The following is a 16409-nucleotide window of genomic DNA, read 5'->3' as shown; positions in this document are numbered from 1 at the left end:
ACCTTGGACAAAGTCCTGAAGAGGTCGGACTGCAGATGGCACTGTCCGCCTGCTACCACAAGCAGGACAACAGCGCCAAAAACTGTTTAAATCAGCTGACCAGACACGTCACAGCAACATTACACGACCACCTCTGAGGAAGGCCACAATTGTAGCCGAAACGGTCAGGTACGGAAATAAATACACAGGTCTGGCTATAAGAACAACAAATTGCATAATTCTTTGATGACCTAATGAACAGCTGTCAAAATTAACAGACTTACTGCACATCTCAGTTGGGGTCCACGGTGGGGTGGGCTGCTATCTGGCGACGGACCACTAGAGGGAAACAAAGCACACATTACAACACTGGCTAAAGCCAGCATATTGATGACTTTCAATTAATATATGCTACCTCACGTAAGTGAGTACGCCCCATACATTTTTACAAATATTTGATCATATATATTAATTGGTCTTCTTGCAAATATTTGATGATTTACACTGAAGAATTGACATGTTTGTACAATGTTTGTTAAGTAGTCCGACTGTTGGCCACAAAAGCTAGTACACTTCTTCAGGGAAATGTCTGAAGTGTCAATATTTTGAGGAGCTACTAGTATTTTCCAGCACAGCACGCTGTATCGATCCGTTGTGGTGAAGAAGGAGCTGAGCCGGAAGGCAAAGCTCTCAATTTACCGGTCGATCTACGTTCCCATCCTCACCTATGGTCATGAGCTTTGGGTTATGACCGAAAGGACAAGATCACGGGTACAAGCGGCCGAAATGAGTTTCCTCCGCCGAATGGCGGGGCTCTCCCTTAGAGATAGGGTGAGAAGCTCTGCCATCCGGGAGGAGCTCAAAGTAAAGCCGCTGCTCCTCCACATCGAGAGGAGCCAGATGAGGTGGTTCGGGCATCTGGTCAGGATGCCACCCGAACGCCTCCCTAGGGAGGTGTTTAGGGCACGTCCGACCGGTAGGAGGCCGCGGGGAAGACCCAGGACACGTTGGGAAGACTATGTCTCCCGGCTGGCCTGGGAACGCCTCGGGGTCCCACAGGAAGAGCTGGACGAAGTGGCTGGGGAGAGGGAAGTCTGGGCTTCCCTGCTTAAGCTGCTGCCCCCGCGACCCGACCTCGGATAAGTGGAAGAAGATGGATGGATGGATGGATGCTTTAACTTTCATATGCATTAAATTCACTAGACCATCACAGGTTTCTTCTAAAATCATCTTCCATTGCTCCTTATGATGACATCACAGACTTGGTGGATGTTAAAGCCCTTGTGCTTCACCACCTGCTGTTTGAGGATGATGCTCAATGGGGTTTTGGTCTGGAAAAATGCCTTTTCAAGTTAGCTTTTGGTGGTGTTTTTGGGGTCCTTAAGTTGGAATACTGCCCTGTGGCCCAGTTTCAGTCAGTATGCAGTCAGTATGTCACAGTACACTTGGGCTGTCATGTTTCCTTCAATGAACTAACACCTCAGTGACGGCAGCACTCTTGCAGCCCCAGATTGTGACACTCCCGACTGTAGGCAAGCTACTCTTGACTTTGTACTCTTCACTTGGTTGCCGCCACACATACTTGGCACTATCAGAACCAAATAAGTGTATCTTGGTCTCGTCAGACAAGAGCACGTGGATCCAGTAATCCATGTGCTGTGGTCTGCTTGTCTTCAAAAACATTTTTTTGTGCATCATCCTTAGAAGAGGCTTTGTTCTGGGACAACAGCCATGCAATGCAGACCAATTTGATGCCATGTATGACATATGGTCTGAGCACTAATGGGCTGACTCCAGACCCCTATAACCTCTGCAATAATGCTGGCAGCATTCATACGTAGGGAGGGGTTCCCAAACTTGGTCCCACAACGGCATGGGCTGAGACAAACGACAGTCACCAGAATAGTAATAGATATCTGTGCCTCCCTAAATTAATAGTTATTAATGAAAAGAGGAAAAAATGAGATAGCAATACGGCCAAGATTACTGTACAGACAAGTGTTCACATCAAAAGATGCAGACTCACCCACCTGCAATAACAAGTGTTTGAAGATATACCATCATAATTGTTGTATACTGTCAAAACTGCTATAATTGTAAATGTTGACTACGGAATTAGGCTGACGTATACAGCACTGTGGCCTCATTTAGGTACCACTCATGTAATAAGAATTTATACTAATAATTTAGCACCAAAAAGAGACACCGATATTTACTTAGTTTTTCAGGCTTAGTTAATATTGTTTACTACTACTAACTTGAGGTAATGGTACACATTCTGCCTTTCATGGCAAGTTCAATTTCGGCCAGGGTTGTGTCAGGTAGGGCAGGGCACCCGACGTAAAAAATAAGACAAAATAATTAATGCGATTGACTCGCATTGGCAACCGCTGACTGTTAGAAAAAGTCACTTTTGTCGTCAGAAGTTTAGACACTTATGATAGTGTATAGTTATTTTGATGGGACAATAAAGTTACACCGTTATACAAGCTGTAAACTGTGTTACTGTCATTTTTTCAGTGTTGTTCCATGAAAACATATTATCAAATGTTTGCAGATATGTAACGTGTACTCACTTCCCAGATACTTCCTAGGTGCATCTCTTAATGAATTAAAACAAATTATTAGGCAAAAGTTATTTAAGTAGTTTATTAAATTGAACTTTATGTCAACACTAATCTTTCTGTTTACAGTGTGGGAGACTTGGTTGTTAATTTCCCTATAAATTAGTTTTATAGTTCCAATATACACTAAACCTCAACTTACACTGCTCTCAGAAGAAAATAACTTGGATGTAGACCCATGACCTCTTTTATAAGAGTTTCACTTTTTTAATTGAACTACTGAAACAAATGAGATGTTCAAATAATTGTAATTAATTGAGATGCACCTATAAATGTTCCATCCTAACAATGTAGATAATACTTTTAAATCAAATGGGAAGCACTCGCTGTCTTGAATCTGTTCACAAAAGTCTTACTCTGAGCCATTTCCTGTCAGAGGTGCAGAGGCCACAAGACTTCCTGTTTTGCTGAGTGACTTCAGCAAACTGCAAAAATAGAGCAGCATATAATTAGATGTGTTGGGAGGATTAGAGCGGTATCCATGGTCTACTTTATGACGATCTAGCACTATATTATAGTCAAATATAAACTAACAAAGCCTCCGATAATTGTATTCGAATTTAGCTTCATCGTGCATTTCATTTATAATCTGTGATATTACATTATGTTATACACTGTACACAAGGCTTTCTGGAAGAACCTTTGTTGTGCAATGAAACATGACTCCGCCATGACTCAAGTAAATTCATGACTCAAGTAAATTATGATTTACCTGGCCTTCTCCCCCTGCTGCTGCTGCTGTAGTCGCTCTCGCTCCTGCCAGATGAGCAGCGAACCCGGCTGGCGCCGTTCCTCCATGGTGGGGCTGGATGGGGACAGCGGTGATGGGGAGGCTGACGAGTGCAGAGCAACCTCCTTGTGCGAAATGACTCTACATTAAAGAGAACAAAACATGTTTTAGTTAAACTGTCTACCCTTTTGGATGAAGACAGTGTCACTGCAATCAGTGTAACGAGTATTAAAAAATACAGTTAATGGCGTGGTCTGTCATCAGCAGTGTTGGGACTAACGCGTTACTTAGTAACGCCGTTAGTTTCGGCGGTAACTAGTAATCTAACGCGTTATTTTTTATATTCAGTAACTCAGTTACTGTTACGACATGATGCGTTACTGTGTTATTTTACGTTATTTTTTATGTAGTATCGGCTAGAAACAAAAGATCTGAGTGTGTTTTATTGGAGCGCTTAATCAATTATGTTTTTTGTAGGTTATTCATTTTGCAATATGCTACAGGCTACAAATAGCCCCAAAGTCGCATTTTGGACCGTCGCCCCTTGAAAAAACTTTGTGCATTATCAATTCAAAGTGCCCTCAGGGTTTCCCCAACATGTAATTGATCGAGGCGCATGCCACGGCAAAATAAAAGCCGCCACACCTTGAAAACGAAGGTTTCTTACGTGAAAAACAAATTATTATAATGCATGAATGGATATATAAACAGCCTATTATTTGCGCACTGTTGACTAGTGATGTACCGAAATTTCAGAAGCAGCGCTGCCCAAATAAGATATTGTGATGCAAGTAATACGTACGGAAATATCTGGAGCAGAGGCAACATGTCTGAGGTATGGACATGATTTAATATATCCAAGATACACCCACGGACAGCTATCTACAAAATGTGCAGTGTGCAAATATTAAGAGGACAGTGGCAGCTTTTAAGGAAAAAGAAGGCTGGAGAAGATGCGCAAAGCAAGCGTGACGTGAATAAGGCTCGCTGCAACGCTCGCTGTTTGTTGTGGACATCGAGCAATAGCACGAGTAGTCTCCAATAACACCAGAGAAAGATGCTAGATTGGTTGATAGCCGTTTTTTATAAAGAAAAAGTCACTAAAAGGGTTGGAGAAGTCTTTAGAAACTTGAAAAATTCTCAAAACAGTACATTGTACAATAAGCAGCAACAATTGAAAATGGAGCAAGAATGATGTAAGAAAAATATATGTTCATACGAATTAATAAATGTTTTTAAATGTATGTATAACTTTTTTTCACCCTTTTTAAAGAAAATATATGGATCATCGCAGATTATGCAAATTATATGATGGCATCATATTGACCACACCCCCCGTTAATTTTCCTATAAATTAGGTTTATAGTTCCAGTATACACTAAACCTGAAACAAGATGCACCTGATCTCACTTTTGAGCTTCATGGCAAAGGCTGTGAATTCTTGCGTACATGATATTTATTTGTTTATTCTAAATACATTTGCAAAAATCTTTAAAAAAAAATTCCACATTGTCATTGTGTGGTATTGTGTGTAGAGGACAAAAATGAATTTTTCCATTTCGGAATAAGGCTGTAACATTACAAAACATGGAAAAAGTGAAGCCCTGTGAATACTTTACGGATGCACAGTATTAATGTCAAGTATTCCCAGGGGTACAAGTACCACCATTTAAGAACCACTGAATTAGTGATTGTTGCCAGGTGTCCACATGGTGATGAATGTAAAAGGTATTTTTCAAAGTACACAGTATAGGGGCCGGTGGTTGATTAAGTAAAGAATGTTCTGTTGACTTTCCCCAGCTCTGCAAATATTGTGTCACGTGACCTTGGAACACAAGCATGAAACTGTGGGAAAGTGATAAAAAGTTACACACCGGCATACTGTGGAGTCGTTATTGTGGGACGGCGACGCTCTCCCCTTCAGCTGCTGGAAATCAGTGACACAATCAAAAGGGGAAGTTGTGCAAGGAAGGAGCATCACGTCGGGCATAGTGACACACATACAAGTGGGCGTGTCGCAAGAGAAGGCGTTGGTAGGTCTGTCTTCATCTCGTCGTCCTCTTTCTCTGTCACGGTGCTGTTGAAGTCCATCTGCTCAGGTTGGCCATTGACTACAGATAGAGCACAATGGAGACTTTTTATTCTACTCTGCTGTTTGACAGGATGTCTTCTACTGGCTGCGCTCACCATTGCTAGCGTCTAAAGGAGAGACTTCCTCCTCCTCCTCCTCCTCCTCCTCCAGGTTTCTCTGGTCTCTGCTGACCTCAGACATGCGGAGGGAACGCTCTGAGAAGTCATCTGCTGACTGGACGTACACACACACACATACAGATTACTGGACATCGGAGCTTAATCCAGGCTTTAGGGACTAAACTTGGACTAAACTGACGAAATGCAATATAATGCATACCTGGAGAACAGCAAAGCATACAAGCATACATTCATGGGTCAAAATATGTGCAGAGTATGTAAAATGCATACAGTAAAGGTTGGCAGGTCTGCATTAGCATGTTTAACACGTATTTGTCGTGTGGACTTACTTCATTTCCAGACCATCTTTTGCTGCCGCTATCAACGCTATTAAAACCAGAGTCCAAGCCTCCAAACTGACTTGTGAACAGCTCCTGGTCTGACAAACTGCAATATGCACATCACTCATTGAGTCAATGAGGTTAGTGATCATGTTGCTGTGCTGAGCAAAAAAGTCACTGACCAGCTGTTGAAGCCTGTGGGCCTCAAGTGTCTCTCCAGCTCTTCCTGACTCCTCTTGCAGGCCTCCATGTTGAGATACTTAAAGATGTGGTACTTGCCCTTGGAGCAGGTTTGTGCCGGGGGCATCTGCAGCGGGTTGTTGTCCAGCAAGATGCTTTGAAGGTGCCGCAGGTGGCGGTAGCACAAGGGCACCCGGGTGATGCGATTGCAGGACACATCAAGGCGGACAAGCGGTAGTTCTGAGATCTCTAGACATGGGTGAAAAAATATCCCTCTGTTGACTGTGTGGCCTAATGATTGTATGTCAAGGAAAGGATTCAGTCGCATGTGTGTGTACCCTCAGGTAAAGCAGTGAGCTGGTTTCTCCTCAGGTTTAAGTCCCGGAGACACTCCAGCTGGCCCAGCTCAACGGGTAAACACTGCAGCTCATTGCAGCTCACGTCCTGACAAAGACAAAACGCAAACAGTGACATGAAAAAACACAATAGAATGACACTGGAACACATGCATGTGTGTGGCGTGTGTATGTGGTACCAACCAGCTGTCGGAGATGTGTGAGGGAGAATATGGAGGCGGGCAATGAAGACAGCTTGTTGTTGCTGATGATGAGCACCCGCAGAAGAGGAAGCTCAAACACTGACGGAGATAAACTGGACAGAAGATTTCGGCTGGGGACGCAAAGACACGTTTTATACTAATTATGAATGTACTGATCACAGTAAACAGTTTATATGCTTACGATTGCTGCGAGCTGTACTATACTTTATGAGGCTACGTAGATGTGTCTAAAATATACATTAATTTCTCTGTGGCTGCCTAAGGCTGGACATTTGCAAGAACTTCAACAAATCACGATAGGATACAATATTGCGACATCGTGGTATAGTGATATATTGAGATATTCTACAAAGTTCACTGATACGTTTTTAAAAAAGCATCTCAAAATACAAGTTGTATAATATGTACACTAAATTACTGTAATACTTCTTTGGACGAACAGAGTCAAAAACCAATTCAAATGATACATTTCAATTAATTGCAATTGCACATGAAGTGGATCAAGTTTCCTGCAATGTAAATGTCAGAAAAATGCCCTCTACTTCTCGCCTGTCAACTTCTTGTACTGCCTTGCTCACCACTAACCCCGCACAGCGTGATAGCAGTACAGCGACACTTTGCGTAGTGGAGGTGCCGTGTCCTTGAAGTAGAATCGGCCCAAAATATGGCTTTTAAATGAATAAATGTACATATATATTTTTAATTAAGACATTATCAATTTAATAACACAATATATTACCATATTGAATTTTGCCCGCCATAAATACATTGTGTTAAAAATTCTTGATGTTTATGCACATCGATGTAAAGACTCTTATTTTGAAACCTTTTACATGGTTGAAACTTTTTTTTTTAAATGTTATGATCAGTAGCTTTCTGTCAGTGCATTAGTCATTCCAATTAGAGCTTAATGCTCAAGTAGATCAACTCTATAAACATAGAAACTAAAAAAAACTAAAAAAACATTTGAATAGAAAAATCTTTCTTTTTCAAGCACAGTTTTGTGTGTGAGCTCAGGATGAGTTTAGGTGGCTGGCTGTGGATGGTTGTTGTGCCTGCTGTATTTGGCATTTTTGTGAGACATTTTTTACAAGTCCATATCTTACTTTCGACAGATGCACCCATTTGATTTCAACGATGCTGGTGCATCTTTAAGTTTAACTTCACTGCTCGAGTCCACCATATTAGCACCGAGTTAGTTTTTTTCTTCTGTGACTTCGGCTTGACCAAATTTTCAGCCACTCATGTCCCGTCCTACTGTAGATGACATGTAAGGAGCGATTAAGGGAAAGACCTGTGATAAAAGATTACTGCAAAAAAAGCGATACTCTGCGAGAGATAATCGTATTACACGGTTAATATCACGATACATTTCATTTCACATTTCAATAAAAAAGTGCCTTAACACACACCAAATCTGATTTTTAAGTGACACAAATTCTCTTTTTTTCATACAGTGTTGATCTGGAAATGTTTGCCTTGGCATTTTGATGGTGTGGGCGTGTGGCACCGAACGGAGAAGTTGACATGCGGAGTAAGCACAATATGATGCTACATATTAGCAGTAATGCTACTTTTTGTAGAAACGCTTTTGCCGCACACTTGACAAATTACGGTTGTCCGTTCGACATACTCCCCCTTGAAGCCAAACCATCGCCAGATGATGGACCCCCTGCTGTTTTTCTTGGGAATTAATTCTTCCTTCATTTGTTACCAGATTCGCACCTTCTTTCTCTCGTATTACCAGTCGCACCACAGCTAACTTTAGCCATGCTTCAACCTCTCTGCTGCACGAGGGCGTATACGTATGTGACGTATGACGTGACAGTATGTGACGTATGTAAGAATGTGCGCTTACTGTCTGAGAAGGAGACACAAGAAAGAGTGGGAAGAGCCTGTCGTGTAATGCTAGCAGCTAAAAGCAACTGCGTGAGAACGTATACTCCGATATCACGATATAGTCATTTTCTATATCGCACAGAGACAAACCTGCGATATATCGCGTATATTGATATATCGCCCAGCCCTACTTCCATCTGTTGAAAAGCTCTATGGAGATGATGATTTCCTTTTTCCAGCATGATCTGGCACCTTCCTACAGTGCCAAAATCACCAGTAACTGGTCTACTGACCATGGCATTACTGTCCTCATTTGGCCTGCCAACTGCCCTGACCTGAACCCCATAGAGAATGTGTGGGGTATTGTGAAGAAGAAGCTGAAAGACACCAGACCCAATAATGCAAATGAGCTAAAGGCCGCTATTGAAGCATCCTGCGCATCCATAACACCTCAGCAATGCCACAGGCTGATTGCCTCCATGCCACGCTGCATTGATGGAGTAATCCGTGCAAAAGGATTCCCAACCAAGTACTGAGTGCATTAATTGACATTTTCAAATGTTTGATTTTGTTTTGCTGTTATAAAACTATTTTTTTTACTTGGTCTGAGGAAATATTCTAATTTTTTGAGATAGAATTTTAGAGTTTTCTTAAGCTGTATGCCATAATCAGCAATATTAAAATAATAAAAGGCTTGCAATATTTCAGTTGATGTGTAATGAATCCAGAATGTATGACATTTTCAGGTTTTTAGTTGCATTACAGAAAATAAAGGACTTTATCACAATATTCTAATTTTCTGAGACAGTCCTGTATGTAATGTATGGTATGAAGATACGTATATATTATATACTTTGATTCTGAATAAATAGCGATTGTTGAAGGACCGGAATTGACATGAACGCTGTGGCATATTTGCTTACATGTTACCTCCATTGCGGAAGTTGTTTTGTGAGTTGAAAAATAATCACACTGATGTCTGTGACGCCTCTACTTAACAGCCAAAAAAGATTAGAACCCTCCAAAATATATTACACTGTATATTTTCATTCACACATATTACCTTAATTTATTTCCACGTAAAAGAAATTTGGCAACTTTTATTTTATTTTGTTCATTTACGGAATCCGGTCAACTGCTTTTGTTTTCACTATCGAACTGCGCATGCAAGTGACATTGAGGCCACATTATGCGCGTCTATACTGGAGTCTAAAAAAGATCACATTTTACTTGCAGCGTTAACAGTCAGCTGGAAAAAATCAGATTTCAAAAACTTTGGCCTGCAGTGTAAAAGTAGTCTGAGACACAGGTCAGTAAGCAGTTAGTTTGATTTACTGACTTTAGCAATAACATAGGTAGCAACTAGGGATGTTACCGTAACATCATGGTTATTGTAACCAAAATGATCACGGTTATAGTTATCACAGTATTGTTGAATGTGCTCCAAAGTACTTTTCAAGCACACCTTTTGAATGTTTAAATAGGTTTATCTTCTTCCATTGTAATTTGTAAAGGCTAGTGTTTTTTAATGCTAATGGCAGCACGGTGGCAGAGGGGTTAGTCCGTCTGCCTCACAATACGAAGGTCCTGAGTAGTCCTGAGTTCAATCCCGGGCTCGGGATCTTTCTGTGTGGAGTTTGCATGTCCTCCCCGTGACTGCGTGGGTTCCCTCCGGGTACTCCGGCTTCCTCCCACTTCCAAAGACATGCACCTGGGGATAAGTTGATTGGCAACACTAAATTGGCCCTAGTGTGTGGATGTGAGTGTGAAAGTTGTCTGTCTATCTGTATTGGCCCTGCGACTTGTCCAGGGTGTACCCCCGGCTTCTGCCCGATTGTAGCTGAGATAGGCTCCAGCGGCCCCCGCGACCCCAAAGGGAATAAGCGGTAGAAAATGGATGGCTGGATGGACTACTAAATGTAGGGAGTTTTACCGCTGTTTATTATTATATTGATTGATTGATTGATTGATTGATATATTTTTATTTCAAATATGCATAAAAACAAGAGCAAACCTGATCCAATACAGTACTATAGCCTTAACAGACATTATAACAAAATGAAAACAATGGAAAAGAAAAAACAAAAACAAATGAGCATTGGACTTTTTTTCTTTTTTTTTTTTTTTTTTAACATATTTGAAAAGGAGTGAGAAGAAGTTTACACTTATTTAATCCCACCCCCTTTCTTTAAATCATAAATTACTCTGAGCTAGAACTACCTGTTCACTCAATGTACAAACTTAATGAACTTATATATACATAAATTATAGATATATACATACATATGCACACTACACACATACATAGCCACACCATTACCACTAGTGATCATGGAAATGGTATGATGCCACCACAGCAACACCACTGCCTCAATGGGCAGCCCGACACTCTTCTGTAACATAAACAAGCCAATATCAAAGCCCTTCTTCATCTCTGTACCTCTGGAATACCATGTACCTATACTTCTTTTTAAACTGGTTTATGTTTGGACATTGCTTTAACTCCACATTCAAACCATTCCATAATTTCACTCCACAAATTGAAATACAAAAACTTTTAATGGTCGTTCTATAACTAAGCATTTTGAAATTTAAATTCCCCCTTAAATTATAACCGCCCTCTCGTGTGCTGAACAATTTTTGAATGCTTCCTGGGAGTTTATTTATTTTGGCTTTATACATTATTTGTGCAGTTTGATACAAAATAATATCATTAAATTTTAATATTTTTGACTGTAAGAATAGTGAGTGAGTATGGTCCAGATATCCAACCTTGTTGATGATGCGTACAGCTCTTTTCTGAAGTGTAGTTATTGAATTTAATGAGCTTTTATAATTATTCCCCCAGACTTCCACACAGTAGGTTAAGTATGGTAAAACTAATGAACAGTAAAGAATGTGGAGTGATTTGTGATCCAGAACCTGCTTTGCTTTATTTATTACTGAGATGCTTCTTGACAGCTTAGATTGTACATGTTTTATATGTGATTTCCAGTTAATTTGATCGTCAATTGTAACTCCAAGGAATTTTATTTCAAAAACCCTTTCAATATCCACCCCATCTATTTGTATCTGCACCCTTGTTTCACGTGTCCTCTTTCCAAACAGCATTAACTTAGTCTTAGTCAGGTTTAATGACAATTTATTGTAGTCAAACCAAGTTTTTAGTTTACTCATTTCTTCCATAATGACTTCTTGCAATTGATTTAAGTCATCCCCTGAGCAAAAAATATCAGTGTCATCAGCAAATAACACTAATTTCAATAATGTAGACACTTTACATATATCATTGATATATAGGATGAACAGTTTTGGCCCCAACACTGACCCCTGGGGGACACCACAAGCAATATCCAAACACGATGAACAGCAATCCCCCAACTTCACAAACTGTTGTCTCTTATTTAAATAACTTTTAAGCCAATCTAGTACAACTCCCCTAATTCCATACTTTTCCATTTTATTGATTAATATATCGTGGTTAATTGTGTCAAATGCTTTTTTTAGATCAATAAATATTCCCATTGCATATTGTTTCTTTTCTATGGCATTTGTGATTTCCTCTATTGTTTCAACTATTGCCATTGATGTAGATCTGTTTGATCTAAACCCATATTGACAGTCAGAGAGTAATTTATGTTTTTCTATAAATGCATCTAACCTGTTATTAAATAGTTTTTCTAATATTTTAGAGAATTGTGGAAGTAAAGAGACGGGTCTATAGTTTGTGAAGTGGTGCTTGCTCCCAGTTTTAAACAGAGGTATAACTTTAGCTATTTTCATTTCATTTGGAAATGCGCCGGTTTGAAATGACAAATTACAGATATATGTTAATGGTTTTGATATCCCTGTAATGACCTTTTTTACCAATGCCATACTAATGTCATTGGAGTCAGTGGACATTTTGTTCTTACATTTGTTTACAATATCCAACACTTCTTCTTCACCCACTGCATTTAAAAACATAGAATTGGGATTTCTCTCCAACAATCCCTCCATATTTTTACCAGTTGTCCGTGGATCTGGGATTTTTTTTGCAAGTTCGGGTCCAATACTTACAAAGAATTTATTGAAGGCATTAGCCACATCTTCCATATTATCATTTTCTTTACCATCATTCGTGAAATACGTTGGATAGTTAATTGAAGAGGTACTGTTTCTTATAATACTGTTTAATAAATTCCATATTCCTTTGATATTGTTTTTATTATCATCTAGTAATTTCTTATAATACTCTCTCTTATTTGACCTTATAATATGAGTTAATTTGTTTTTATATTTTTTATATTTATTTTCTGCTTCTTTTGTTTTCAATCTTATAAATTCTCTGTTATATATATATATATATATATATATATATATATTGTTTATAATTAAATTCCCAGTAGCAACAAAGAGCATCTTTCTCACCTGAGATTGAGGTAGGTAAGGGCCTGGAGGTTGCCCAGGCAGGAGGACAGTGAACGCATACCATTGTGGTAGAGACTCAGCGTTTCTAAAGAAATGAACTGACCAAGCTCCTCTGGAAGCTCACATAGACGATTCTTGGACAGATCTGGAAAAAAACACATATTGAACATTTTTACAGGTTTGCTTAAAAATCCTCTTTCCACACTTCACTTTAACTGCTCACCATATGCTCTCACCAAACACTGGTAATAAGTGCAGCAAGCAAGCAAAAAGCACTCACTAGACTAGATGTCTGCTGCAAAAAGCACCATTAGCACTGAGCTTCTACTGACTCGAACGTCAGTCAATGGCAGACAGGCCGATAGCTGTTTATTGATTTGTTTTTGTACGTTGCACAGTAGCAGGAAGTTATTTTAACAAAGCTCCTGTTGGAATGGAATGGCACAACGTAAGACATGAAAATATGATCTCGAAAGACTAATAAAGCAATGAAAGAAAAGTTTGTATTTGCAGCATTTCTTGTGGATTAAATAAACACTGCAGCCTGGCATGTATTTTGTTTCATGTAATACAGGGACAGTGGATGGATGGCTAGAGTACAGTGGCAGTGTATCCTGATCTCTCCCAATCTTCAGTGTCCCATAGCTGCAGGGGCGCACCGTTAACAAAAGGTGGGGGTGGAAATGGTGTCTACGTGGGGGATGGAGAGGCCTTCTGGTCTCAGTTGCCATTGTTACAAGAGACAACCAAATATGTGTAGTCCCCGTTTTTACAAGAAGGTGAATGAACAGTAAACCTAAAGTAAACCCAATGCAGAAAAACTGTGATCATGTAACACATTGTCAACATTTTTTATAAACCTGTCTTAGCTCGACATACAGATGATGGGTGTATGAGGAGATGGGCGATATGGCCTAAAATCTATATTGGGATAAATATTGCAGCCTCCTTCGATAACTAAATATATCACAATACATTATTTGGCATGTAAATGATAATAGAACCATTTCAAAACAGGTTACAAAGGCTGATAAAAATGGTTAAAACTTTTTAAAAAGCTGATACTGACTGATACTTAAAATTTTAAAGATCGTTGAATGATTACAGTTTTGATCACTATTATAGTCAGACAAAAACACAGGACTTATTTCTTCAGTTGAAAAACAATAACAAAATACGCTTTTGTGATAATACTTTTTTTTTATCTAATCACTGCAGTATTAATATACTGATACTATGAATGGTATTGTTCCAGTCAATATTTGTATCGACCCACTCACCCGTTTAATTCAAGAGCTCCAGTTTAGGTCGGGGAAATAATCGATTTTCAAATTCATCTCAATTCGGACATGGACGATTATAAAATCAATTACTCAATGTCAATAATCAATATATTTATTGTAAATAAAGAAATGCAGACAATTCTAAAAATTTTGTAGACTGCACCGAGAGATCAGACAAGCTCCTTTATTGTAGGGCTCAGGTGTTCCAGGTTTGCACAAATTTCCAATCAATTTAATAAATGTGGGAATTAATTTAACTGTTTCTTATTAAAAATGCACTGTTTTTTAAAGTTGCACGTGACAAACGCTTATTTAGTGAAATACCGGTATGTCGGCAGTTATTCCCTTCTACGCATCTTCCCAAACATCCTTATAGCACTGACAACAAAGACTATAAGGGTCATGTAAGAAGCACGTGGACTGGCATTAGCCTTCCGTGATTCAGCATGACAGCAGCAGACTGACAAGTTGCTGACATCGTCATGGTGCTGACATATACAAGCTTGAAACATACTGACCTCTTTACGCACCGTTACACAGTGATACTATTGGATACTGTACTATGTATCATTCATAATACACCACCAGGTCCCCTCACACATTGACATTAACAATCGCCGTCCATCTGCCTAGAGTACTTAAAAGTACTTTCTCAGTCTTTGTTGGCCCTGCATTTCCTTTGATTTCTATGTGGGTCACTGGTCAAGGGATAAAAATGCTGTGCAGTGCTGCATAAAGTAGGACAACATTCCTTACCGAGCACTATGATGCAAAGTCCAATACAAGAGGACAGCTCTACTCAGACTACATTAAAGTAGTTTGAAATTACAGCTAGTTGTTCATGACGTTATAAGATTAAAAGGCTAAAATAATAATCTGCCTATGTTGGCAACACGAAAATAAACCTAAGCAAGCAACGCAACACCTTTTCCAATTTTTTCTTGAAAAACTTTATACTGGTGAACATCCAGTTCATGTATTTTCCACTGTTTACCAAAGCCAGAGTGTAATAGATCCAGTATGCACTACTCACACTCGCAGACGGCTAATACACAACACTTGCTATGAAATCACTTCTTGGGGTGCGGCCAAAGGTGAATCACAAACATTTCATCGCACTAAAGGAATATATGAGTCACATCATACAATTGAAAAGAAACAAAGCTCTCAGTATCTTGAAAAGAAACAAAGCTCTCAGTATCTCTTAATTGTGTTAGGTTGCAGGGCTATTCACAGTTTTGTTTAGTTTTTTTTAAAAAGGAGGCCCTTGATGAATGATGAAAACAGGTTTTTGGAAACTCACAAGCAAATATTTTGCAACCACAGGCTTTACTTCGACGGTTTCACAATTGCGGGTCGTATCAAATGTTTTTACACTGTTCTGCTAGCAAGTAAGGCATCAAGTAGCACAAGGAGGTACCAATCATCTTCACTTGAGCAGTCATTCGAGATGGAAACGTCTCAGGGAAACTACAGAGAAGCCGCATGTCTGTAATAAGCACCTCGAGCTGAGCGACATGCATTCAACACAGAGAAAGAGTGCTAAAATTAAAGAGAAGCATTTGAGAGTAGAAGAGTAAAATGAATACGCCAAAGACCCTTCTTACAACAGATGATGGTGTGTGTTATGTCCTTGGCAGAGAAATCTCTTCTGACTTGGCCTTCTCTCCTCCTACACTCTCGCCTCTCTCTGTGAATTTTCACCTCCTCCTGCTCCTTGCTCATCTTTCCCTCCCACTGACAGCACGTTTGCATGCAAAGCTCAGTTTATGAACGCATCAACAGCGGAAAAGAAATGTATCTCAGCGATAATGTCTGTACAAATGTGATTGCAAGTTGCAACTCAATAGTGCAGCACAGTGAAAAGTGAGGTACAGAGCAGATGGTAAAACCAGCAAAAATAACAAATTGCCATGGCAACCGCATGCACACGTCCGGGCTCTGAAAACACGGCTACACAACGAAAGAAGAATGCGGTGAAGTAATTGTAGCAGGTATTAGATATGAAGTACTGTAGTAAAATAGTCATGTTACATTATGCACAGAGGGCTATTCCGAGAACACTGTAGATAAAGAGTGCACACACACAAAATCTCAATTCACTATTTCACATACGTTCTAATTCTAAATAGTCAAATTCAAACTTCTAATTAAACAAAATATGCTTAACAAATGCCGCCATTTTACTCGAAGACTCAGCATGACGGCCGACACTGCTTGCTCACTTCCCATGATTCATCATATTGGAGTTTTAAATTATTTTTAATTTGACTT

The 16409-nt window shown here is 39.5% G+C and overlaps 1 protein-coding gene across 4 annotated transcripts in view; it reads right to left on the bottom strand.

The window, feature by feature from the left end:
• lrch4 (leucine-rich repeats and calponin homology (CH) domain containing 4) overlaps nt 1-16409 on the bottom strand; it is a 48777-nt gene that overhangs the window by 18741 nt on the left and 13627 nt on the right. For 3 of the 4 annotated variants that reach the window (XM_061960050.2, XM_061960052.2, XM_061960049.2), the window contains exons 2-12: nt 12853-12997; nt 6584-6713; nt 6383-6488; nt 6047-6293; nt 5874-5970; nt 5521-5638; nt 5338-5444; nt 5208-5260; nt 3316-3474; nt 2960-3028; nt 264-318 (exon numbers count right to left, since the gene is read on the bottom strand). In XM_061960050.2, the coding sequence (XP_061816034.2) occupies nt 264-318; nt 2960-3028; nt 3316-3474; nt 5208-5260; nt 5338-5444; nt 5521-5638; nt 5874-5970; nt 6047-6293; nt 6383-6488; nt 6584-6713; nt 12853-12997 (1286 nt within the window). The remainder of the gene's footprint in view (nt 1-263; nt 319-2959; nt 3029-3315; nt 3475-5207; nt 5261-5337; nt 5445-5520; nt 5639-5873; nt 5971-6046; nt 6294-6382; nt 6489-6583; nt 6714-12852; nt 12998-16409) is intronic. The other variant, XM_061960051.2, reaches the window with a different exon arrangement.

This window comes from Nerophis lumbriciformis, linkage group LG05 (genome assembly GCF_033978685.3).
Source record: "Nerophis lumbriciformis linkage group LG05, RoL_Nlum_v2.1, whole genome shotgun sequence".
Lineage (NCBI taxonomy): Eukaryota > Metazoa > Chordata > Actinopteri > Syngnathiformes > Syngnathidae > Nerophis > Nerophis lumbriciformis.
Note: the sequence above shows the minus strand (reverse complement) of the source record. Positions and strands in the feature narration are given on the sequence as shown.